Source organism: Plutella xylostella, chromosome 3 (assembly GCF_932276165.1).
Source record: "Plutella xylostella chromosome 3, ilPluXylo3.1, whole genome shotgun sequence".
NCBI lineage: Eukaryota > Metazoa > Arthropoda > Insecta > Lepidoptera > Plutellidae > Plutella > Plutella xylostella.
The window spans coordinates 4974229-4998642 of NC_063983.1; the positions used below are offsets into that span (position 1 = coordinate 4974229).

Genomic DNA, 24414 nt, shown 5'->3' on the forward strand with positions numbered 1-24414 from the left:
CACACAACGTGGAATATAATATGACTTATTTGTGTTCAATTTATTTAATCTGTTGTACTTATGTATATTCTTAATTGCTATGTTCAATGTTTAAATCTACCTGAAGGGGTTCCTAAAAACTATGATTAAGTCCGTATATTTATACATTGGGAGTATATTAACTGACATTAATAACGCAATTATTAAATAGCGAAATAGTATATTTTCAGATTGAAAGAAAACTGTTAAATCACGCTGCAGTACATTTTTTTAATAAGATAGCTTGTATTTTTCCATTCAAGTACCTACTAGGGCATGCAATATACCGCAATACCGGTATAGCGTAATACCGGGATCCCGGACAAAACCCCGCTTTTTTCAATACCGGTATTGAAAATTAATACCGGTATTGAAGTAATACCGGAATCGGACATTTTTTAGGCTATAAATCAAGCGATTAAGATATAGTTATCCTTGTGCTCCTATATACTATGAAAGTTCACTTGTTCTCAACCGTTACATGCGGTTTTTGGCCTTTGGAAACCTACTTGCTGTCCATGCGTCCTAAAATATTTATCTCTAATACTCAATTCTCGTAAAAAATATTACATTATACAGAATTTGATTGCTTTTTCTTGTTGTATTTTGCCCTATACGACCTATAAACAAAATATATGCCATTTATAACAAGGAAGTCTAATACCGGTATTAATACCGGAATCCCGGTATTGAGTTCTAATGCCGGAACTCAATACCGGTATTGAAAATATTACCGGTATTGCATGCCCTAGTACCTACTACGAAAGTTTGTTTACTTATACATTTTATAAAAGTTTTTTACATCTCCAATACTCCCAGCACACTTTGCATTAGGTGTACTCCAGCCTTAAGCCGGCAGGCCTGCACCACGTTATGAAATGGGAATTAAATTGTCTGTGAAGAATACAACAGGCTAACCATCCGTTCTCAATCCTTTCAGACAAGAGCGTACTATCGCTACAAGTCTTATCCATCGCTCGCTGTGGATTTGATGGGAGTTCCAGGGTAGGAATAAAGGCAGTTATGTATGTTGAACAGGGTAGGATGATCGGTTTGCCTGCGAAGGGGGTTGGCAACACATAATCCTCGAGGATGCGGCTGCAGCCAGCAAGAGTTTGGCAGCCGCTAGCGGGAAGTATCGGAAACACTCCGTCGGATTATGAAAATCTTGATTGAAATAAGATTTTTCATATTGAAGCACTCTAAATAGTATAAAATAGAAACATTTATTGGTTAACAATGGTGCAGAGTATTGAAAATTCTTAATCGTCGAAAAGATCGAACATAGATAATTCGTGGTTATAGTAAGTTGGCCCCCGAGCCAATTTAGGTTTATAATTGAGGTCGTCAGAGGAGTAGACATAGGCTCTGTTCCCTTTCAGAGGTTTGTTGTTGGGATACCTATAGGCAGCCTTCTGAAGGTCGCCGTAGGTTGCCGGCCGGGGGGTGATGGCGCTGGTCAGGCTATTTCTGTAATTCTCTGAAGGCTTGTCTAGCGGCGTAAAGTTGTTATTTGATGGAAATAATCTCTCGTGACGACTTTGGTAAAAGCTCATGATTGGTTGAGCTGATCTAAGCGTTTTATAGGAGCGCAGTGTATCAGTTGGTGATAATTTTGCGTTTTGCTTTTGATCGTTGAAGTTAAAATCTCTTCCTCTTGATAATTGCATTTTTAAAGCTTGAGCGTCCTGTGGTCTTAGCTCCAATTTGAAATTTGTATGTTTTGAAACCTGCTTAGAAAAAACTAGAACGGAATCGTTTTTTGTCTGCAAATTATTTCTCCGAGTCTGCATTGATAATGGGATGTCTGAGTTAAGATCTTGTTTAGGCGTTTTTGGTGTTGCATCATTAGTTTTATTTTGGTTTACATCCACGGATTTCGATCTCATTTCTTTTATAACATTTTCTAACTCCACCAAATCTAGGGGAGACAATTTATCAGCTACGTGCTGCACCTCATTCTCGATATCAAACAGATTCTCTTTGTCGTCTCGTGCGGGAGTGTCGGTGTAGGCGCGGGCCGGCAGGTGGCGTGAGGAACGACCTGATTTGCCGGGGTCTATTCGACCTGATGCCATATTCTCATCAAAAATAGGTGAATCTTGGTAGTCTGTGTCATCGAACCCCTGGATGACCGAAGCTATCTCTCGCCCGAGATGGTTGTAGAACTGATTGTCAGGGTCTGCTTCATTGATTACTGCATCTTGATAGTCGTAGTCTACTGTAGGACCAGGGTATACTTTAGGATTTCCAAGTCGTCTCGTTTGCATTGGTTTTAATGTTGAGGCACCTGCCCGATCTTTACCTCTGTGTATCAGTTCTGAGAGATACTTTAACCTACTTGCGGGATCTCTACGTTTGAATGACACGGACTGTCTCACCGACTCTTCTGAATATTTCGGAACTCGCACCTCGGGTATGATTTGTTGAAGTCCCATATTAGAATGATCAGCGGTTCTCAATTTCTTTTTCCTTTTTAATTTTTGCATCTGTATAGAAGAGGAAACATAATTATTAATTTAATAAACATTAACGAACTAATTAGTTATATTGAACAATATTCATATAAATCAAGTGACTTACCAAATTCCGGATCATCTTATCTGCTTTTTTGTTGAGCAAGATATTGCTGTTCCCATTCATCGTATTGCTATAAAAATATTATTAATTCATATTTGTATACATGATATACTTTGCTTGTTAGCATTTTATTTATGATTTCTCTTGTTATGTATACTAGATCAGACCAGGTACCTAGTTCATGGCACGTATTCTATGAAACTTACTTCTTCTTAGCATAGCTTAGCATACGGCCGACAGCAACATCCGGGGTGGTTTGTGCTGTAGCCCCGGTGGTTACAGATGGAATGTGATCAGGGGGCTCCGTGGTCAGGGCAGGAGGGGGCATGTCCAGGTCTGGGTGGCGGATGGTGCGCAAATAATCTTGAGCACCACTTGAAGTTGTCGTCGCTGCGGTTGTACTGGTTTGATTTTCCGGCTCGCAGATAGGTTCTGTCGAAAGACTTTTAATTGATACTGTATCAAAAAAACTTTGTGGTTTTTGTCGGAGGCTAAGATCCACTTCGGGTCGCTGAGCCAGCGGAGTATAGTAGTAATAGTTTTCGGTGGTAGCTCAGTCGGGTAAGCGCCTGCTTCTCACGCAAGAGATGCGGGTTCGAATCCCGGCGCTGACATGTACCAATGAGTTATTTTAACTTAAGTACAATGTATACCATCGCTCTTACGGTGAAGGAAAAACATCGTGAGGAAACCTGCATATCTAGATTTTGCACATCTAGATATGTGAACCCACCATCCCGCAGTGGACCAGCGTGGTGGGAAATGGTCCAAGCTTAGGAAGGCAATTTAGACCTTGGGGATATGCACGAAGGTTCCACTTGAGAGAGCCAGGTGCAGGTATTTACACCCCCACAGAGAATAGAATAGAATAGTAGTAGTTTCCAAAATACTTGTATCATAATTTTACAAACCAGAGCAGTACGGGGGAACGGGTACCATGGGGTACATGGGGACCGCTGGAGGCATCGCCAGCGACAGCGGTGGGTAGAACGGGGTGTCCATGTTGGGCAGGAACACGAAATTCGGGAGATTCTTCGGCTTCTTCTTGATGATGACGATCTTCTTGAAGTCGTTTGTGTCCTGTTTGTGGTCACATTTTTTCTTAGCTGAACTTTTTTTTTGCTCGTCTGACTCGGAGCCAGACCCGCTGGAACTCCCTCCCGAGGAGTCGCTGCCTGAAGTGTCATCCTCAGACAGAATCTCTTCTGTTTTAAAAATGCTATCATTATCCGTTATTCTCTTCTTGTCTTTTTTCAATTTATGCATTTTAGCTGCTTTATTCACATTAGACTTTCCGGCTCTAAGTTTTTTCTTCGTCTTGCCTAGTTTCTTTTTCTTATTTCTTTTTTTGAGTGGTGTATTTTTTCCAATAGTTTTAACAGCGACTCTCCTAGTAAGTTCTTCATCTGTGTGGTTGACGTTTCGGACCACTGATTCCTCGATAGTTTTGAAGAACTGGTTGTAGAGCCAGTCGCCGAGGTCCTCGGGATTCCTCGGATAAGTGGCGTTGGTCGCGGGAGGGCAGGTAGACTTGGCTGTTGTCATGAGAAAGACTTCAGGCGTAGTTGCAACTTCCGACCTCTCCGAGTTCATACGTCTGGCTTCAGTTATAAGTTTAGAGCTGAAAATTTAAATAATAATAATTATTGTTCTGGACCACATGACCGACGACCATATAGTTATAGCTGGTTGGGGAAGGCCGAATCACAGTGTAGAACTCTTCACTGTATAGGGAGCAATGAATGACCTGCAGTGGACGATTACGGGCTGAGGATTATGATGAATAGAAAGCGTATTTTATGAAAGAACAGCTACTGAAACAACATGGTCCTTCTGCAGGTAGATTGGTAGTACTGGCATGTATACCTGTGTTCGCAGATCTTGGACAGCGTGTCGAAGTAGAAGCCGGGGTGGCAGTGGCAGCCCACCACGCAGCCCAGGAACCCGTCGATGCAGTACTCGAACCGGCCGTGCTCGCCGCACTCTGGAATACGGCTAAGGCCAGTTAGATTGCCAGACGGGGTGAGGGCCCTATCGATATTTTCCTTTATAGACTTAAAGTATTTTTTTTTCAGTTAGGAATGTTATTTTCATAAAGTTGGAGTAGGGATATGAGTGGCTGGTTACGTACCGAATTCTCGAAGAGATGTTGTAGTCTCTATCGACACCGCCGCCAGCATGATAAATAATCTCATTGTGATCACAATGATTCATACCCCAATCTAACTGTTTTTAATCTTGGACCAACACTCTCACATAATTATCATCGAACTTCACAGTTAAGTTCGTTTGATTTATAATTAATTATCGCAATTAATGACTCAATATTACAAAAATGATAAAATAGCTGAGTGAATATTTGCGTTTACTTCTACCACGATTCGAGTCTATTCAGGTCTGTTCTTAACATTATCTCGGTTCTAATTGGCACCTGGCAAACAAAAACATAACTGGTGTATTCCATTGTTTCCTTGACAAAGGAGTGTTCATTGTGGACTTATTGTGCAGAAGTGTTACAATGAGATGCGTTCAAACGAATATTTAATTAAGAATTAACTTCACTGTAGCAGTACTTGGTCACAGTCGGAATATCTTTATTACTTACCAAAAACTATTTTTATTAAATACTTATGCAAAATCTATAGCATTTAAAGATGAAAATTTTGTTGAAAACTGTTACAATCAAATCTTAGTTTTCTGTATCGTATGTAAGTGTAGTTGCAAGAAACTGATAATAACTTGCCGTCTTACAGTCTTTGGAAAACGAGATTATGATAATATACATATATAATCTAGACTAGATAAGAACCGTGATGACCAGAAAATGGTTCGGGTATTGGTTCAAGATACCTACTAAAATCCAACTGATAGCACTCTCACAATAATGGTAGCTGCAATGTGCACGGAATAATACGAATAATGTGGCACGGGTTGGAACTTCGGAAGCGGCAAACCACATCTCTTACTAGTATTTATAAAAGAGGAAAATACCTACCTACATACGAAGTAAACATAAAGATTCCTATTTTAATTGCTATATTAAGATCCGTATTATACAATACAATTTACTTACACTGTATTACTTTTAGTAAGTACACTGTACCCAATTTCAAAGTTTGTTTGCAAGAGATATCTGTAAGCGATTAGACCTCCTTGTTTAACCCAATTGTGTTGAAATGTAAAGTATTTCTTGGTAAATTAATATAGATAAGTACTTTATCTATCTACATCTACATAAGCAAATTAATTGATTATTATTGAAATTGAAAACTAATAGCACACTGCGAGTTATCTTAACGAATTCTAAGTCCGATTGAAGTTAGGTCTTTTTAGTGGACGCTCGCTTGATGATTTTTCTCTTGGGTGAAGTAAATAAAACATAAATTAATAAGATACAAATTACAATAAACTTTATTATATTACCTAGAACTTAATCATATTGTTCTGTTCTGGACCTATATCTTAAATCTACTGTAATTAACTTCTCTTCTGACCTTGTCTTTTCTTCACTGCTCTTCCCCCAAATCAGGAATTCCTTTCAGACCCCTGAAAATAAAGTGAAATTTTATAGAAATAAAAAATATGGTTTGAGTTCTTATTGATATATGTAGGTACATAGTTATGAGAAATGTAGTATTGCGGCTTATATTCGCAGAAGACCTGTAGGTAATAGGGTGATGATGGCCAGATGATGATGATGAGGACCGAGAAGGGATTCGTGTCCCTTGGTTAGAGGTCTATGATCTTCAGTGGACCTTAGGTTGGATGAAAATAGCCTCCTCTAGTGACGTATTTATAAACTGTATCTTATACAAGTCAGAGTGCAGTCAGTGACTGAAAACGAATCCGTATACAACTCTTTCTCCTAGCGTTTGACACCGACACGCTGGCGGTAGACAATCTATAGCTGATGCTGACGATGATGTCTCTCAAACCTCTCAGTTGTGTCTACTAACTTGGTGCAGTTATCCACGGTGACGCACTTATGCGTGCGGTCGTCACGCACGCGGGGCGGCGCGCACACGCAGCCGGGCTCGCAGTACGGGTAGCAGGGTCGCGGCCGCGCGCGCGGGTTGTCGCACGACACCGCCGCGCACCCCGCGAAACATGGCTCGTATCTGAAACATTATGAAAGTAGAATTTGTACGGTGGGCTGCAAATAAACCTGATTCCCCTTTAGTAGCAATGTCACTCTAAGAGGGTCAGGTTTCCGAGCAGGCTACTGTACAGTGTTTCAAGATTGGTCGGATGCCATTGTATAAATGAGTTGTTTATGATTTAGGTATTCATATTAATATGCAGCTGCAAAGTTTACTTGAATGCTTACTGTTACGTTGAAGAAAACATCGTGATGAAACTTGTACTACTCTCTAGACTATACTAATGTAAGTATGCCTATATTTTACTTACTGTTAGTACCTAAGTGTAGTATTTCTAATACCAATACGGCGTGCCCGTGCTATGTTAAATAAATTAACTAAGAAACATAGTCCATAATGTTACTATTAATATGTCAAACACTACCACAAAGAAAATAATTTAATATTCTATTCAACTTTAATTCTGACTCTAAAATTTATTCATAAAACTGCAGAGTGCAACGCAAACTCCTTCTCGAACGTATTAGCAAGTCATAAGTCAATTTTATGTGAGCACTAATACTTACCTTTCGTGTTCCCTTTCGCAGTTCATCGGAATTTTATCCTTTTCTTTCTCTCTGAAAATTAAATATCTGAATGTAGTCGAATCTGAATAGCTTGATATTACAAGATCTAAAATAATCAAGTAACCTGATTTACTCACACGTTAACTTTCGTTTCAGGTTTATCTTCGTTTTCTTTCTCATAGAAATTGGCTTCTGAACTCTTCGGTGGTGACATGCTGTCAAAATTGCTTCCGTCCTTGGCTGGTTCTTCGGGCGGGTAGCGGGGGTGGTGGAGGTCTTCCGTCCCGCTCTGCCACGGCTGCTGTCCCGCTCTGGCACCATGCAGCTGATGCATCAGGGCCCCCCTCCTCCAGTTCCGTCGCTGGAGCGCCGCGCTGTGCTTGCTCTCCGCATCTTCATAGTCGTAGTATGGGTTGGCTGTGACGCCGTCTGTGAACAGTAGATATTCAATTTTGAGGTGGTTATAGTGAGAGTCAAAATCAACCACTTAGTACTAGTAAAAAAACGCCATGCATCCCTTTGGATTAATCGAATTACACACCGTCTAATTGAATATTATTTTATACGTCGATTTGGCATGATCCAAGTTTGAAACAGGAGGATTGCAATGGACAATAATAACAGATTGCAATGGCTCATACTTTTCGGATATGCGTGGCCCGAAGACAGCCTCGGGTATAACACTAATATTTGTTGCGATCGTGGATTGGTTAAACACATAATATGACATAACTTACACAGTAGTATAGCCACAATTATTAATGTCCGCATTTTGATCCATGAAGTAAATTGCTATGAAATAAATGGAGCACTCATGTTTCCTCGTGTTTCTCTCATTCCCTACAATTGTCAATAATCGACTGCGACTGAAACAAAACATTGTAGGAAAAAGAAATGGAACAGTGTTTACAATTTCGTAGGATGCAATTTTGTAGCTCGTTTTATTATTGATAAAAGATTAAAATAACAGAATGTGCAATAACTGTTGTCGACCGGATTAAAGTCCTCGAACCATTCCGGTGCTGACCGCATTCCGGGGAATTGGGTGACCCATAAAATCAATAGTAACCATTGCTCCCAATGCCTCGACGTACACAAGGGCTCTATTTAGATACTGACTATTGTCTTGATAAACATCACAATAATAATTATCTGTAATTTTTATAAAAGCTTGTTTTATAAGCAACTGGCATAGGTAATAAAATTAGATGTAAGGCTGCATTTAAATTTATACAAATATGTAGCCTTGTGTGCATGTATCTTTAAATCCTAAGGTAATCATCGTATCAGACATCTATCAATTTCATCATGATTTCATCAATTGCGCATTGAGGACATTTAAAACGTAGTTTAAAAAGTAGTTGTACGATATTTGACAAACAACAATTTTACCAGTATCTAGTTTTGTCGTAATACCGTATTTCTTCTTATATTGATTAAATAGCTAATGTTCATTAAAAAAACAGAAACCTCAAGGAATTAATGCTGTAAATGGAACATGATTTTATAATATTTTCTGTTATCGTATTACAAGGTAGGTACAACAAAAACACATAAAGTAATTATTTACGTAATAAAGCTTTTATTTATCATTCTGATACTCCATCACAAAACACCACTCTAACTCAATCTTGTACCACCACCCCTTCCATACACGTCATTTTTTAACACCTTTCGCTGGTGCAGATGAGCCTTGACCGGCGGCGCGATCACGAGGTCGAAGTACTTCCCCAAGGGGGGGATTCCGGACCTCTGGTGCTCCTTCTCAGGGTATTCCAGGGCGCCCTGGATTACCGTGGACTGGTCCTTGCGGCTGCGGCTATGGCCCGTTCGCCCGCCATACTTGTGTTGAGGGCTTGTGGGTTCATGGTTTGACGGCACTGGGATGCCCATTTGCGTTCTGGAAAGGTTCAATACGAATGAAAATAATGGATGCTGGAAAGTACACAGGCGATGGTCTCACACCTCCACCACCACCTACATCAATCAGGAGTTTTTAATAGTCTTCATTACTTTTAAGCTATCAAATAAATCTCGGCTGGTCCATGCAAAAGTGTTACATCACGTGGCCGAACTTTTGTATTCTTAGAGCCTATTTACTACCGCTGGCGGTAACGATAAACTTCAGTTTCAATTTTGCCATAATTAGGTACCTACTGTATGTACGCTCACGGGCAATGAAAAAGTTCCAGTGACATATGGAACGTCAATGAGAGGTGGAACTTTTTCTTTTCCAGTGGTTGCGGATAACTCTGCGGTTTGAATAGGTATTTATTCATAGTTGAAACCCTTACGGAGTGCAGTCCTGAGGCAGCACACACTGATGCGTGCGGTCGTCACGCACGTAGGGCTCCTCGCACACGCAGCCGGGCTCGCAGTACGGGTAGCAGGGCCGCGGCCGCGCGCGCGGGTTGTCGCACGACGCCTCCGCGCACCCCGCGAAACACGGCTCGTAGACTTCGTGAGGCCAGTAGCATGCTGCGGAGATGGAGGGGGAGTGACTTACTGTCAGGGTGCAAAATGGTCACTCAAAATGTATAGCTGCCAATAAGTATGTTATTGTGAGTTTTCACAGGCTGTAGTTACCTACTCCCTAAACAAGCATACCCATAATATAAAAATAAACAGCAAAACCATGGCAGGAGGATGTCGGCCGACGGTGACTTATTTCTACCTAGGCTAAGGGTGATAAACTAACCAACAAGTCTTGTATCTATACAGTTCCTAGCTGGAAAAAGTTCACCCTCCTTATCTTAACCGTTGCTTTTTTCGCACCAATTTTTTATCGCTGACCGTTAGCGAAAAATAGTTGCTGGTAGGCAAGGCAAGAGAGCAGTAAATCTAGTTGCGGACACTAGACTTTCATAGGTCTTTCCCGGCGCTTCCACAGGTCCATTACAGTCCCGGGGGGCCGGAGATCGCCTAGACAATGCAATAATAGCCTCAACTTGCTTTCTCCACCTCTGAGGGTATAAATTTCGTAAAATAAACGACCTGTATGTTCAACTTTTAAGGTGGGGAAGCGAAGAAACGAAAGCCTCACTGGCTTCAAGTTTTCCGTTTGATTTCGGACAATATTGCACTCGTAAATGCCGGTCGGAGGCGATATTTTATCGTGTCTGTCTGCCGCAGAGACATTATTGGACTGGATATTACCTACTTATAAAGAGGAAGATTAATGTTTTGGTTTGAAGCTAGATCGTATTTGTAGAGATCTGGGGCACTGTGAAACTTTTACTGTAACTACTGACCTTTCATGATCTTCTCTTCATCCCTGCACACTACAAAATGAATGCAGAAGGCTGATAAATAAATCCATGCAGTGGCGGCGGTCATTGTTGTTGCCTCCACGTGTGTAGCGACCAACACACAAACTGTAATTTTACTGTACGAATTTCAGGCAAAATTAACCTTTATCGCTATGGGTATCGAGGTCTTTTTGCAGTTGGAACCTGTGGGGAGTGGACAAATAATTGTGTATTCTATGAGAGATACGCAAGGTTTAATTTGCGGCGACCGTCGATACATGATAAGGGGGAGTTGTTTGGTAAACATTGTGAGCGCGCTAATCCACGTTTGATTGAATTATAGCTGGAAGGTGTCTCGAGATCACGTTCCCATTAGTACCTCAGCGCACCTTCCGATCACAACCTGTAGTAGGTATGTAACGTATAAATCATGGCGATAAATCAAATATAATTTGGCAGAGGTGTGATTCGGGAAGCAGGTAGCAGTAGAGACTCAATATGAGTGAAAATAAGAAACGGGCGCAAGTGTGCGAGATCGCATCAATAAATTGTTGTGCCTATAGTTTGGAGAGGTGGAAAAAAGAAAATAAACAAGCGAACTACTGACGAGGCAGCCGTGTTATTGTTAACAAGCTGTTTTATGTAGTCGCAGCGGGCCGAGGCATTCGCCGTGAACACGAGCAGACGGCCACGTCGCGGGGAAATAGCTTTTCCGATAAAATATGATTGCGCGCGATCTTTTTTATTATTACCTGGCTGATGGCTGACGTACCGTGGGCCTAGCGGTGCCGCTCGCTCGGCCTAGAGCTACGGATTTTAAATTGTTTGTATACTGCAATTGTGTTCAGTCAGATGAAAAATTCAGGCTGAATATTTTGATTAGGGACGAGGTAGTCTTACATACAATATACATGTTTACTTACAAAAAATATGTTTCGAAGCGATGCAACGCTAACCATGACATAACATTGTATGACCACAGTCTATAGTTAATTAGTTTTCAGCAACCAACTGCCGTAGGCTATGACGATGGTCTTCATTTTCAACATGGTTTGGAATGGAAGGTCATAATCAGTAATTGAATAATGAAGGGTTAATTATTCTTCCTTACATACATGTAGAGCAATGAAACTCCTAACAAATAATGCAATTTGTACTCTACCCTTAATTAATTAGCAACCCGACACTTTGGCCCTTCTGTCACATAATATCGCCTGAAGAGGACACCCAGATTATCTTTCTTATCACGAACTATACAAATTACGGATGAAGCTATCTGCTGGTCTTAAAGTGCCGGCTTTCGATTGCCCAGCGTTTTTGTATCAACACATCCTTACAAACGCCTTACGGAATTGTCAGCTCCAACATGTCTATGATACGGTAGAGTTTAGTTTGCGGAGGCTCGCACCAGAAGCGAAGGTTAGAGAGTGTGAGGCACCTAGGGTCTCCAGGGTGCGAAGTTCAATATATTTGGGCGTCCGGTCTGCGGCCGGATCCGGCGATTACTGTCAGCGAATAAAGAACCGGACACGCCAGTAAATGTGCTCCCGCTTGACGGATTTATGCATTCAGTACCTTGAAGAACGGTTTCACATCGTAAAAGTTGTGGAAATTATTCGTTGGGGAAGCTGGAAAGGAATCCTCGAATAAGGAGCTACGATAATACAGACATTAAACTGTTAAGTAGGTAGTGGAATGTTGGAGTAAAACGGGGAAGTTGTAAGCCGAACTAAAAAGTCCGTGCGCGATACTACGGGCAACTACTGACGGTTACTTACCTTCAAGCAGCGAGCTGCCCGCCGCCGCCGCCGCCGCCGCTGCACCGCAAGACGTTCGAGATTCGAAAACACAATAAAGATCGAAACTTGCTCTGTCGTTTGGAAATTAATAGCTGAAGTTGCGGGTCTCGTTGTATCAGCGTCTGAATTCACGTACATTGCATTATTTTGTGCATCGCCGCATCTTCATCTTGTTTATAAGGCGCCATTTGTTACGATAGATAGGAGAACTGAGCTTGCAAAATACAGGTGATTTTATAGCTGAATGTATGAAGTGAAAGGGTCCGATGAGAGATTTCAGTAACTGAAATTAAATCAATATTAATAAGGCACTTGGGTATAGAATAGAAACTTAGCATTCGTTATCAATTTTATAGCCATTTTAGAGCTGCAACCATTGGTCACTGGAAGATAATGCCATTAGCATTAAGTTTGTTTATGAACAAATTAATTATGTGCAATAAAGAATTTCATAATAATTATGAATACTTTAGTTGTCCCAGGCTTTAGCGTACAATAAACGAATATATTATAAATAGAGCCAGTGTGCAAACACGTCCTACTTACGCGGGGCATGTAGCTAGCACAGCCGTAGTAGCTGGATGTATCGTTGTAATTGAAAACCGCAGTTAAGCTGCAGATAACAAGCAGCGGCGCCCTCTCGCGTATAAATTGTACAATTATATTAATCGCAATTAACAGCGGAGCCTTAACACGGCGCTTCTGATTATTGCGCCACTTTTGCTATTCCAAGTGTTGGTGCACAAATTTAAATATTCTTTAAGTACTTTTAAGAATAGGTATTCTATTCTCTTCTTAAAATCATCTAAACCAACCGAAAAATCGTCATATTATTCTTTGTTATGCTAAGACAAGTTCAGTTTTTTGGTATTTCGATTAAGTAGTATTCTTATCCTATGTCTTTAACTTCCGCATCACAACCAGCTATACACATTTGTACTTGTAGGATGTAGGGATATTTCCACTGTATGCTTTAATAAATAGTTATATACTTAGTAACAATAATACAAAATATATCTCCCATAGGAGCGATAGGGCGTGCACAGACCCAGCAGTGGGCAGGTAGAGATTATGCAATAAGCCCGCCCCGAGTGTCGCCCGCTGACAGGTGGGCTTACACATCCTGAATGCTGCCTACTGATTGTGGGGCCGGCTTACTGAATTGAATAACCTATTTGGTGGTCTGTGATTCCTGTAGGTATAATAAATATAAGTAGGTATCTACTGTCCTAATCGCATGTAAATATCCATGTCTGCCCGATATCATTTATTGTTAGGTCACGTTAGTTTATTATGATAGCAAAATAATGGTTATGTTTTAAATCTATATTCCGTAGAATGTCTACTTAGTTCCTAATCTACATTAAGTACTCAGATTATTGGAATTAGATACCTACCTGTTTTGTTGATCAGTTAGTATATTATATTTGTGATCAAAATCATTTCATAAGTTTAAAAAAAATAGTATTTTTCATTTGATTTGGGAAGAGTGTCACTGTTTTTTGGTAGTCTCTGCCCAGGAAAGGGCCACCAGTGATGATGGATTTATAGAAACTTAGTACCTACCTGAAAACTTTAGAGCCTGAAAAAAGCTTATTAATTAAGTGTCCAGTACATACCTCATTTGTTTACATAACGTGATTTTATTCACATATCTTTCCAACACAAAGGTTTTATATACATATACTTTTATACATATACTTACCAATGTAAAGTAGAAGATAAGTTGCCCCTTTTCATATTCATTAATTTCTTCATTCAACCATTACCCATTATTTACACGACAGCTCCTACACACGAATAACATTCACGTTTAGATACACAATAATTAATGCTACGTACGCCTATACTACCTGGAGGGTTACTCTAGTTATACAAATAGCCAGAACCTTATCACATTTGGAGTTCGCGCTTCGTATTAGGTACTATCGGTTACAGCTTTTATCATTTTCATTATAATCGATAAGTTCAATGCAACGAGATAGAGTGAAGGCATAACACCACTCCGGAACCTCGTTTTCCGTAATCTAGAGTGAACCCCAGTCCGCTATGTAGCTATAGCACGTCGAAGACACAGCAATCAATTAGGGCAGCGATTATACGCGGGAAATTAACGCGAGATAACACAGAGTAGCGCACCTGGGGAGACTCAGCCACGACACACAGATAAGCGAATGTACAGCCTCGAGGAGACACAGTCACAGAAAAGAAATTAAATTCTATCACAAACTTGCCACAATCTAAATGATCTCTGCGCCCTGAATTCTGCTGTTTTATTTTATGGTGTGATAAGAGATGGTAAAAAGAAAATCTGAAAGGATTAAGTGATATTTTTTTTTGTATTGGTATCATCAAAGTCAAGTCAAGGATCATCTACGTAGAAAAATCACGTGTAATAAAAATGAATAGGCTTTTCTTTTCTCTTATCTATTCATATTTCAGTCATGACACGTTTCTGTACTTCATAGTTTCATAATGGACACAGAAATAGCACTGTATTTTTGCGCTATTAATGAGCAGAATAAGCTACCGAGCTCGTTGGGAACCATCTTCAGTTTATCGCGAGGTTTCTGCCCTTTGTTCGGCAGAGCTTTACATATTTTAATCAGCTGGCTTTGTTTCGGCAACATTTGGCGGGTGTCAGCGACAAATAACACGCTATCTACTGCTATGGAATAAGATAACTGGTATAAGTTACTGAGACTGCCGGAGATGTGGTACTTACCAACTTGGATCTCTCGCGACAAAGGGTAACTGGGAACCGCGCTTGTTTATGTTATGCCATATCTTGAACACAGTTTGTAAGTAGGTACTAGTCGTTGGTAGGTATGTGTAATAAGTTTGGAATATATTCAGCATTACCTTAGAGCATTTCCCAAGCAATATATTTATTCAAATAACAAAAACTTATCTAACTTATTCCTCAATATAATTTTGTATTTAAATCGTAGTATTTTCCCCGAGCAGCAGTCCGCAGTCGATGGGGTAGCAGGCGCCGGTGACGCTCCGAGCCCTGGCGCTGGCGAGGTAGACCACCAGGTCGGCCACCTCCGCGGCGTCCGCCACGCGGCCCAGCGGCAGCGCGCCCTCCAGCCCCGCGTACAGCCGCTCGTTGTCCGCCGCGGACACGCCCGCGCGCCGGAAGATCTCCGTCCGCACCGGCCCGGGGTTCACCGCGTTCACGCGCACGCCCTGTGGACCCGCTTCTAGAGCCAGGCACTTCGTGAACATATCCAGGGCGGCTTTAGACATGCAGTACGGCATCAGCATGGTGTTGGGCTTGGTGGACAGGCAGCTGGACACGTTGACGACGTTGCCGCGGCTGCGCGCGAGGTGCGGCAGCGCCAGGCCGGCCAGCAGGTAGGGCGCGCGCGTGTTGGTGGCCATGACGGCGTCGAGGGCCGCCACGCCGGCGCCCAGCCCGCCCACGGACGTGATGCCCGCGTTGTTCACCAGCACGTCGATGCGGCCGAGCTTGTCGACGGTGTCGGCCACGATCCTCTCCACGTCGGCGTCGACGCTGACGTCAGCGCAGAGCACCAGCGGCTCCGCCCCCGCCAGCTCCCGGCACTGCTGCGCCACGCGCTCCAGGTTGGGGCGGTTTCTGCCCACCAGCACGAGCGCGGCGGAGTGCTGCGCGAAGGCGGCCGCGCAGGCGGCGCCGATGCCGGAGCTGGCTCCAGTTATCACAACTACTTTACCGGAAAAGTCCATTTTCCTCGAGTGCTAAGTTACTACTGTGAGTCTGTGATCGCTGCCCGTAACGTTTCCTGATTTAAATTCCAAACCCGTTTTTCAACATTGCCAATATGGTTGTAAAGATAAATAGACCCTATACTGTTGGACATAACGTTTAAGTTTGTTGAAAATAGTTTGTTTTAGCGTATAGTTTTCGCTAACTATTAAATCACAGCAACTTAATACTGAGTTTCCGCATTATAGGTACCTACGTAAGTTTTTTTTTGTTGTTAGGTTGGAAAATCATCAATAACAATTTGTCTTGAAGGTCAATTAAGTTATCCGCTAATTTGTATTTAATAAGATAATTCTACATATTTTGTAAAGTACTAAATTGGTCTGTATAGGTACAACCTGCTATTAAACTTTTTGTATTAAATATGTCTTAAAAGTAAGACAAGTAGTACTTTTTCATATGGACTACATAAGTACCTACCGATGACCGCGATGACTCACCTCAATAATGTACTCATAACTATGCTTAGTTACAAACCTAACTAACTATTTAATTTATTAATAGCAAATCTAGAGGAAGATCATATTAATTTAGAGGAGGATGGATGGGTTTTGGTAATGTGTAATCATGAAAACGACAGTGATACGATGACTTTCACATTTATTCGAGACCTCGGTATACGAAATAACATTCAAATCTTGAAGCGTTTATTTACATCACTTTTATTTTACTTATTCAATTTAATTAGTTGATCTTATACTAAATAGAAGCTCCCTAAATTGTCTTTGGCACTTGCTTTATGCTAGTTCTTATAAAAAGAGAATGTTTTCTATAAACTAGTACGAACCTACTTGAGCGCAAGCTATTGGTAGGAGTAGGACAGACACTTTATAAGAAAAAAGTTATAATTATACATTAATGGAAACATATTTTTCGTCACTCTAATATGTGAGCGTATGAAATTCTTCTTAAAAGCAAAGCAGTTATATTCAGTAAATTAACACAAAGAGTGGAATATGGTAGGTAAGTACCTAGTAAAGTATAAAATTTATTTTAATTGAATCACTACACCCGAGCACTCTAATGAAAAAACGAAGTGTTTTTTAAGATAATTTGTAAGTATATTAATCGATTTATTAGTAAGGGCAGCTAAATGATACACAATAGTCTTAGATTACAATTTTTTGGTTTCCATAGCTGATATAAATAATTATAATATTCTTTTTACAAAAAATGTGTACAAATATTGGAGGGAGTGCGATACTGGACGTCTGTGTAGTTCACCCTTATTTCTTAGGTACTTAAGTCTATTCTTAGACTAGCTTTCACTAAACATAGAAAACTACGATAGGATTTTAGGCTAGTTTATTTTAGCTCTAGGGTTCTGAATTTTTTTTTCTGTAGATTTAAGAAGTGTCAGTACCATTCAATTGTAAAAGTAGATATATTTATAAAGTTACGATGAGAAATTAAATAATGTGTAGGTATATGGTTTAGTTTTAAGTATGTGGTAATTTAATGTATTTATCGAGTGTATAACTTTAGACAGGTTATACAGTCATTCTATATTTTTTCAAGTTAGAATTAGTTTAAAACCCACCCTTCTCTTATTTTAAGTATGTAAGTACCTACATAACCAAAATATTAATTAGTGTATTAAGGTACTATTGACTCTCTTTTAGATCTTATCTTATTATTATCTAAACATTATAACAAGAAGCAGCATTACTTTTTTGGCTGCAAATAGTTTTTCTCAATACGGGCACAAAGTAACAAAAAGTTAGTTTCATTTGCAGAGAAGCGACTGGCAGCACACAAGCCGCTCCCGCGCAAAAACAAAAGAAAAATACCATGACTTCCTTCCGCTGGCTTAGCGTTTGTATTTTTTTACAAAAATGAATTTGTTCTGCAAAATGCAATATTCGGCCATATAGTTTCGTTATGCTTCACTCGTTTCGGATATGCCCAACATATTATTTTGCCTACTGAAGCATAAAGGAGGCTTTATATAAAATTTCGCTCACAGCCATTTTAAAATGAATTTTCATTTCGCTTACCAAATTTTCGATGAATTGGAAACCCTACGATGGACACGAAAAGCATATTTATATCATCACTACCCTTGCCTTGAGCGTTTCACTAACAGGTGAGTAGGTGTTTGAGAATATCTACAATAACGATAATACGGGATAAGTGGTGAAAATTAAGTACTTACGTAAATTAGAAACATTGATTGTATGCCGATTCATGAGACAGAAATTTTAGTTTTAGAACGAAGTTTCAGCGGTGCCGGAACATTTAATTTCCATATGAAGTTAGGCAGCTGCGTAATTTTTTTAGTCCACGATAGTTCTGAATGTAAGAGGATTGTCTTTAGAATCAGCATAGTCAAGTCATGCAGTAAAAAAAATCTCTTAAAAGAAGTTACCCAAGAAACTGACCAAGTCTATATTAGTGTGATACTTATACAATAATGATGACAATTAAATTGATTAAAGTAATGATTTTAGATTCCAAGACAAACATAATTAAACCTAAAGTTACATAAATATAAACGAGCATTTTACTACATCACAAGAAGACTAGATAAAAGTTAATAGACTAGATAAGCTGGGATACAAACATCGACCGCTAATGTACATTCGAGATCACAATATCGCTTCGCAATATTAATATTAATAATTTACATTTACACATCTTATACATAGCTAAGTAATACTGACGATTCTTAAAATAGACTAGAGAACTGTAGATTAAGAATGATTTTCACTCGTTGGTAGCTAGCTTAGCTAATTTATTAAATTACTGCTTAGACTTTAAAAATGCACCATTGCATTGGTTGGCAGAAAGTGTTTAGTAAACACACTTATGTAAGTTTGTAAGTATATCTTATAGTCCCGTGAGCAAGGGTAGGTATACCCTATTAGGTAGTCCGTATAAAAAAGTTAGTTTTTATGCTAGCTAACTGCTGGACGTGTTACTTGATAAGAAGATAATAATGATAATTAAATTTGTAAAGTTTTGATAAAATTAAAACATAATAACTTTTTAAATAATATTGAGGTAAATTAAACAAAAGATATTTATCAATCAAGCAGTATAACGTAGATCATAGCATATTCTATATTTTTAAACTGTATTTACATCCTTATTTCCAATGGATCGAGGCACTAGCATGCCTCGATTTTTACACATAGGTACATCAAAGAAAATTGCATGACAGCATTTTGTAAATAAACTACACGCTACTGGGAATCATTCTGAATATTTCATACGAGCATCAATGATATTGATGATCTCGCGAATCAGAAATATCAAAATCTACATGGATTTCGGAATAAAATGCACATTACGTGCAGACATATTCCGAAATACCAAGAACTTAGAATAAACATTCAGCTGAACTACATTCGTCCAAAGAGCATCGAGGACTTTCCCCAAAGCATTTCTCAGAACAATCACTTTTTATTTTCTTAATTTTCTTCTAAAATGTTCTTTCCAGCCAGTGCGTCCTACGCGTTCTTGAGATGCGTGGCGTCGTGGTCGCAGCGGCGCAGGACCGCGAAGTGCGTGACCTGGAAGGTGTTGGTGGACCGGCAGCCGCGCTCCAGGGTCCCCGTCATCGTGTAGCCCATGTTGAAGTCAGCTTGCGTCACGTTCGTCGTCAGGTAGAGCTGCGGAAGGGATGCCATGTTATTGAAGTGATATTTTGTTATTGGTGTCGGAAGTAAAGTCTGCTGTCTAGTAAATAGTAGAAAGAACTCTATAACGTGCTACTCTACCATCTTCTAACTGTTTTGGTAGAGTTACTGTCTGTACGTAAATTTTACATTTACTCAGTAGTGTACAGTGCTCCAAAATTTATAATGCGCATAGAAATCTTTGACAGATCGGTTGTTTTCGATTATGTGACACATGATATTGACTCCTATTTCTTTCGAAGAAGGTGCAAAATGCAAGTGTTTTTTTAAGGCTCTTACGATTTAATGATTCGGGTGTGAAGATCTGCATGTGCATTATTAATTTTGGACAAGTGTAATTGCTGTGCTACTGAAATAAGTATGACCTGTCTATGAGGTACTTCTACCTTCTCATGACCAGGAGAAATTAGCTAAATAAATAGTTTTGGCTATCATGTACATATCATTATTATAGTTTATCCAACCTATCCCATTTGTTAATATATGTGGTTCGGGTGTCGTTTCATTATAAGTAAATATAAAATACTTACGTCAAAAATAATCACATACCTTAAAGTCGGCGTCAGTGCCCATGTGCTTGAAGGTGCCGACGACGTGCACGGCGTTCCCGCCGCTCGCCACCATGCGCGCGTGCGTGCTGTGCCTGCAACCAACACCACAATGAGTTAAACCAATTACATTATTGGGAAGAAATAATGGCGACTGAACCAACCAATTACAACTGGGGAATCGGGCCTACTCGACAGTGGTGACATCTGGAATTAGCTTTGCGTTTTCCTCCCATTACCACTTGCACTGCTAGTGCTACTTTAAACCTTTGCCGATTAACGTAAAACCTAGAGCTATTCTGGTTCGGACATAAAAGAGAATCTCCATATCTCCGCGTAAGCCTTTTTAATCCGGGCTATCTTTATTTACGGTTCGCTTCCGAGCTTAGCGCGACAGATAGTGGCGTCCTCGCCACACACTTCCGGCCGTTTGTCAAAGCGCGCGAAATTAGCGCGGGAACGGCTTTACCTTGCGGCGACACGGGACTTACCTGCGCTACACGACCCGTGTGCGGACGACATGATTTATTCTAGCGAACTCTGCCACTTGCTGCCGACAACAATTTGCATAAACAAGGGTAAAACTACTGTAAGCGCCTTAGAAAATAATTAAGGAGGGTAATACAAGCCGAATACTGTTTTTACTCTAGGCTAGACCAAATAAATATTCATTTGAAGTCATGAGCTTCGAAGGAGGATCGAAATACAAGATCGCGGACCCTCAGACACAAGTGGCACGTAGAAGGGTCACAGTGGGGATCCGTGTAGCTTTTTTAGGAATTAGATTTTTTGTGTTTTCAGTGTGCAGTGGGACGGTGTCGGCATGCGGGGCACGTGCGTCAGGGCCGGGGCGGCGCCGACACGTTCCTAGTGAGGCCGTAACGGCCGACGTAATGGCGGCGAACCCTGTAATAGCCCCAAACATCTCGCTTCATCCTCCGAACAACTTCGCACGAACAAATTAAAAACCTTTACGCGCACTTCTGCACTACTTTTGAGACCGTAATCGCTGCGTCTTTTGGCGCCGAATTAAATAGGTGTCTGCGGTTGGTCGCAGGTAGCGCGGACTACTGCTGAAAGTTCAGGTCAGAAAACTAAGTTAAGTGGGTGTTTATTTTGCGGCAACGAGAATAGCTCGACTGTCCGTGTAATTGCTGCGCTGTTAGCAATAGGACTGCCTCGCTTGTAAGTAGTTGTAGAGTTTGTACTATATAGACACTCGTATAGCATCAACATCAAAGCCGACGACGACGCCAAAGGTTTTCATTATAAATTTAAAATAAGTAGGTACATCATTTATTTATTTATTTATTTATCAAATATGGAACACCAGCAGTTTACACAACACACACTGATAACATATTCCTCGTTACAAATTTCGTTGCGAAAACCATTTATAGGCGTACACGTCATTATCAAAGAATCTTATCTTAAAAACAACATAATATTAAAGTAGGAGTTTCAACATATTTAAAATATAACGAACACTAACATTATTAGCTAAACAAATTATTAAAATTATGTGTAACAAAAACAAAATATTAAAATTACTTGTAACAAAACAAATTATTTGCAACAAAAAATATTTGAATGAATGTAAAAATTATAATTATTTCAGGCATATTTTTTTCTTAAAGATATTGAAGGAATCGTGAAAGATGTCAATATTTAATTTATGATTATACATATTATAAAGGTCACATAACCTATTAATTGGAGAGTGGGATCCAAGATTCGTACAAGATTCGTATCATAAAAATAATAATTTGTTATCTCTTTCAGGTTACTACGAGGTGGTAAAAAGTTTCAGTTGTTAATCCTGAGGACAGCAGGGGAAAAAGCTTCAAGGTAATTGGCATAACTAGACAAGAGCCATCAAAAAAAGCTTCCTCTGTCATATAATCAGCGAAACACAGTTATTTAGATAAAATAGTGGGACGGAGGTAGCAATAATCGTTAACGCTAACGGCCACCGTTTAGTTCCCGCGTCGGGTATCTTAGTCGTTTTTCCTCTCGAAGCTCTTTTTAACAGTTCTGTTACAAGTCGTGGGGAGACCTAATCGCCCCTCCCTGCAGCGCCCTAACCCATTCAATAGTTTCAACACTTTGTTCCCGCAACCCTCAACTGTAAAGGGTGTAACACTAAACGAACACAAGGTAATACGTACAGTCTTGAAAATAATTGGTCTAATAAGAAGCCAGACACTTATTTGACTAAATAATTATATAGGCAAAGTTTTTTGTAAGTAGAAGAAAAGTTAAAGCCCCCAAGGATCATGCATAATGAGAAAAGGATATAGTAACGTCTTCATGTTTCAGTTTCAATAAAACTCTTTGAAAATCTTATACCCTAACACGGAAGTCTAAAGTAGGTTAAGGCTTTAAATCCGATACATATATCAGGCGTGTTAATAAATAGCATCTCATCCGCGCTAAGCTCGTTTAGCGTCTCCGCCATCTTTATTTACGGCACGTTCGCGCCACTTCTCACGCGGCGCAGCGATCGCGACGGTGGCGCCCCCGGCCACTTCCGGCCGTTTGTCAAACCGGCGGTATTAGCGCCCTCACCTGAACAGCACAAGCGGTTAATTGCGAAAAGTGCGCTAATGTGCTACATGATTCACTGCTTCCCTTCATACCTACAATTGCATTTTAATGAAGCTTGCAACCTTAAAAATGAATTTTCTTAATTACGATTTTAAGTTTCACGTTGTACGACTGAAATTAATTTGTTGAAAAGCCAGCGAGGGGCCACGGGAGCAGTAAATTCGTGTTTCTTATGATTCGCTCAGTGATGTTTACTGCGGAGGTACGATACAGGGAGCAGGCACGTTGGTTGGGAATCCATTTACCGGCGATACGTTAGATATTTTACAGCACAGCGGCGCACGTAGCAGACGCTATCTTTCAATCGCTTTCGACGAACGAGTTAGCTAGAAATATCTAAGTTAAGGTAAGTATACTTATTTACTTACTAGGATATGGGATAGGGAAGGCTAAGCCCAAAGTGATGTAAATGCCCAAATACTCAGTTCGGTAGGTATTCAACAGCGTTCAATGAAAAACTTTTTGGACTTGCATGGAACGCGCAACAATCGCGAAGACGATACCCGCGACTCTACATTTCTCTCACCTAAAAAATCTCTCATTTTAAATCAACTTCCACTGGAGTACTGACCTCCTGGTGCCGGCGACCTCGACGAACTTGCAGCGCTCGCGGCGCCACCAGCTCGGCTGCAGCGTCCAGTAGGAGGAGACCAGCCCTCCCCACGTGTACTGACCTCCTGGTGCCGGCGACCTCGACGACCTTGCAGCGCTCGCGGCGCCACCAGCTCGGCTGCAGCGTCCAGTAGGAGGAGACCAGCCCTCCCCACGTGTACTGACCTCCTGGTGCCGGCGACCTCGACGACCTTGCAGCGCTCGCGGCGCCACCAGCTCGGCTGCAGCGTCCAGTAGGAGGAGACCAGCCCTCCCCGCGTGTACTGACCTCCTGGTGCCGGCGACCTCGACGACCTTGCAGCGCTCGCGGCGCCACCAGCTGGGCTGCAGCGTCCAGTAGGAGGAGACCAGCCCTCCCCGCGTGTACTGACCTCCTGGTGCCGGCGACCTCGACGACCTTGCAGCGCTCGCGGCGCCACCAGCTCGGCTGCAGCGTCCAGTAGGAGGAGACCAGCCCTCCCCGCGTGTACTGACCTCCTGGTGCCGGCGACCTCGACGACCTTGCAGCGCTCGCGGCGCCACCAGCTCGGCTGCAGCGTCCAGTAGGACGACGACGCGCTGCGGGCCCAGCCCTCCTCCGGGAACAGCAGCACCTGCGGGGGAAGGTGAGGGGTCAGGGGGGGTGGAAAATCTATCAACTTCGCGCTACTAACTTGTATATATAACTATATAGCTAGATTAGGGTTTGTTAACGTGACAAACAATAGCTCTGCTCATTGCTTAAGCTTAGGTTTTGTAACCGTGGTGAAAGGATTGGCCATATTTATTAGACACAATGACATGTAAAACGATTTTTAAAATTTGCGAACCAACACAAATACTCATAAATCCTAACAAAGAAAGAAAAAAAAATGGAACAATTTTTATCAGATCGCAATTAAAAATATGTTTAATTACAAACGAAATCGAAATTTTCATCAGTTTACAAAGACATCGGCAGT

General features: G+C 41.0%; 4 protein-coding genes and 1 long non-coding RNA gene across 6 annotated transcripts in view; all 5 read right to left on the reverse strand.

Annotated features, from left to right (window-relative positions):
• Nucleotides 1-766: 766 nt before the first annotated feature.
• On the reverse strand, nucleotides 767-5062 carry LOC105390618. Its single transcript, XM_048625647.1, has 6 exons — nucleotides 5030-5062; nucleotides 4465-4652; nucleotides 3510-4219; nucleotides 2805-3030; nucleotides 2602-2668; nucleotides 767-2507 (listed from the first exon to the last, which is right to left on the reverse strand). The coding sequence occupies exons 1-6, from the start codon at nucleotides 5060-5062 to the stop codon at nucleotides 1281-1283; spliced, it is 2451 nt and encodes an 816-aa protein (XP_048481604.1). The 3' UTR covers nucleotides 767-1280.
• Nucleotides 5063-5986: 924 nt separating this feature from the next.
• Nucleotides 5987-6806, reverse strand: LOC105390619. The gene is made up of 2 exons (XR_007267193.1): nucleotides 6555-6806; nucleotides 5987-6144 (listed from the first exon to the last, which is right to left on the reverse strand). It is a non-coding gene; the product is annotated as an uncharacterized LOC105390619 (long non-coding RNA).
• A 2072-nt stretch (nucleotides 6807-8878) lies between these two features.
• LOC105390635 lies at nucleotides 8879-10600 on the reverse strand. The gene is made up of 3 exons (XM_011561973.3): nucleotides 10516-10600; nucleotides 9559-9742; nucleotides 8879-9164 (listed from the first exon to the last, which is right to left on the reverse strand). The coding sequence occupies exons 1-3, from the start codon at nucleotides 10598-10600 to the stop codon at nucleotides 8885-8887; spliced, it is 549 nt and encodes a 182-aa protein (XP_011560275.3). The 3' UTR covers nucleotides 8879-8884.
• Nucleotides 10601-15192: 4592 nt separating this feature from the next.
• On the reverse strand, nucleotides 15193-16185 carry LOC105390636 (17-beta-hydroxysteroid dehydrogenase 14). Its single transcript, XM_011561974.3, has one exon. The coding sequence runs from the start codon at nucleotides 16023-16025 to the stop codon at nucleotides 15252-15254; it is 774 nt and encodes a 257-aa protein (XP_011560276.3). The 5' UTR covers nucleotides 16026-16185; the 3' UTR covers nucleotides 15193-15251.
• A 3297-nt stretch (nucleotides 16186-19482) lies between these two features.
• Nucleotides 19483-24414, reverse strand: part of LOC105390638 — a 54389-nt gene continuing 49457 nt past the window's right edge. For both annotated transcript variants that reach the window (XM_038117145.2, XM_038117146.2), the window contains exons 3-5: nucleotides 23948-24066; nucleotides 20256-20349; nucleotides 19483-19679 (exon numbers count right to left, since the gene is read on the reverse strand). In XM_038117145.2, the coding sequence (XP_037973073.1) occupies nucleotides 19518-19679; nucleotides 20256-20349; nucleotides 23948-24066 (375 nt within the window). In that variant the 3' untranslated portion in view covers nucleotides 19483-19517. The remainder of the gene's footprint in view (nucleotides 19680-20255; nucleotides 20350-23947; nucleotides 24067-24414) is intronic.

Excerpts from the sequence above, each read along its gene's own strand:
- LOC105390618 (XM_048625647.1), bottom strand. The coding sequence starts at position 5,062 with ATGGAATACACCAGTTATGTTTTTGTTTGCCAG. Across the intron at positions 4,220-4,464 it reads TCCAAGATCTGCGAACACAG|CTCTAAACTTATAACTGAAG; the intron begins GTATACATGCCA and ends TTAAATTTTCAG. Across the intron at positions 3,031-3,509 it reads CGTTCCCCCGTACTGCTCTG|AACCTATCTGCGAGCCGGAA; the intron begins GTTTGTAAAATT and ends GTCTTTCGACAG.
- LOC105390636 (XM_011561974.3), bottom strand. The coding sequence starts at position 16,025 with ATGGACTTTTCCGGTAAAGTAGTTGTGATAACTGGAGCCAGCTCCGGC.
- LOC105390635 (XM_011561973.3), bottom strand. The coding sequence starts at position 10,600 with ATGACCGCCGCCACTGCATGGATTTATTTATCAGCCTTCTGCATTCAT. Across the intron at positions 9,743-10,515 it reads TGAAGAGAAGATCATGAAAG|CATGCTACTGGCCTCACGAA; the intron begins GTCAGTAGTTAC and ends CCATCTCCGCAG. Across the intron at positions 9,165-9,558 it reads CTGCCTCAGGACTGCACTCC|AACGCAAATGGGCATCCCAG; the intron begins GTAAGGGTTTCA and ends GAACCTTTCCAG.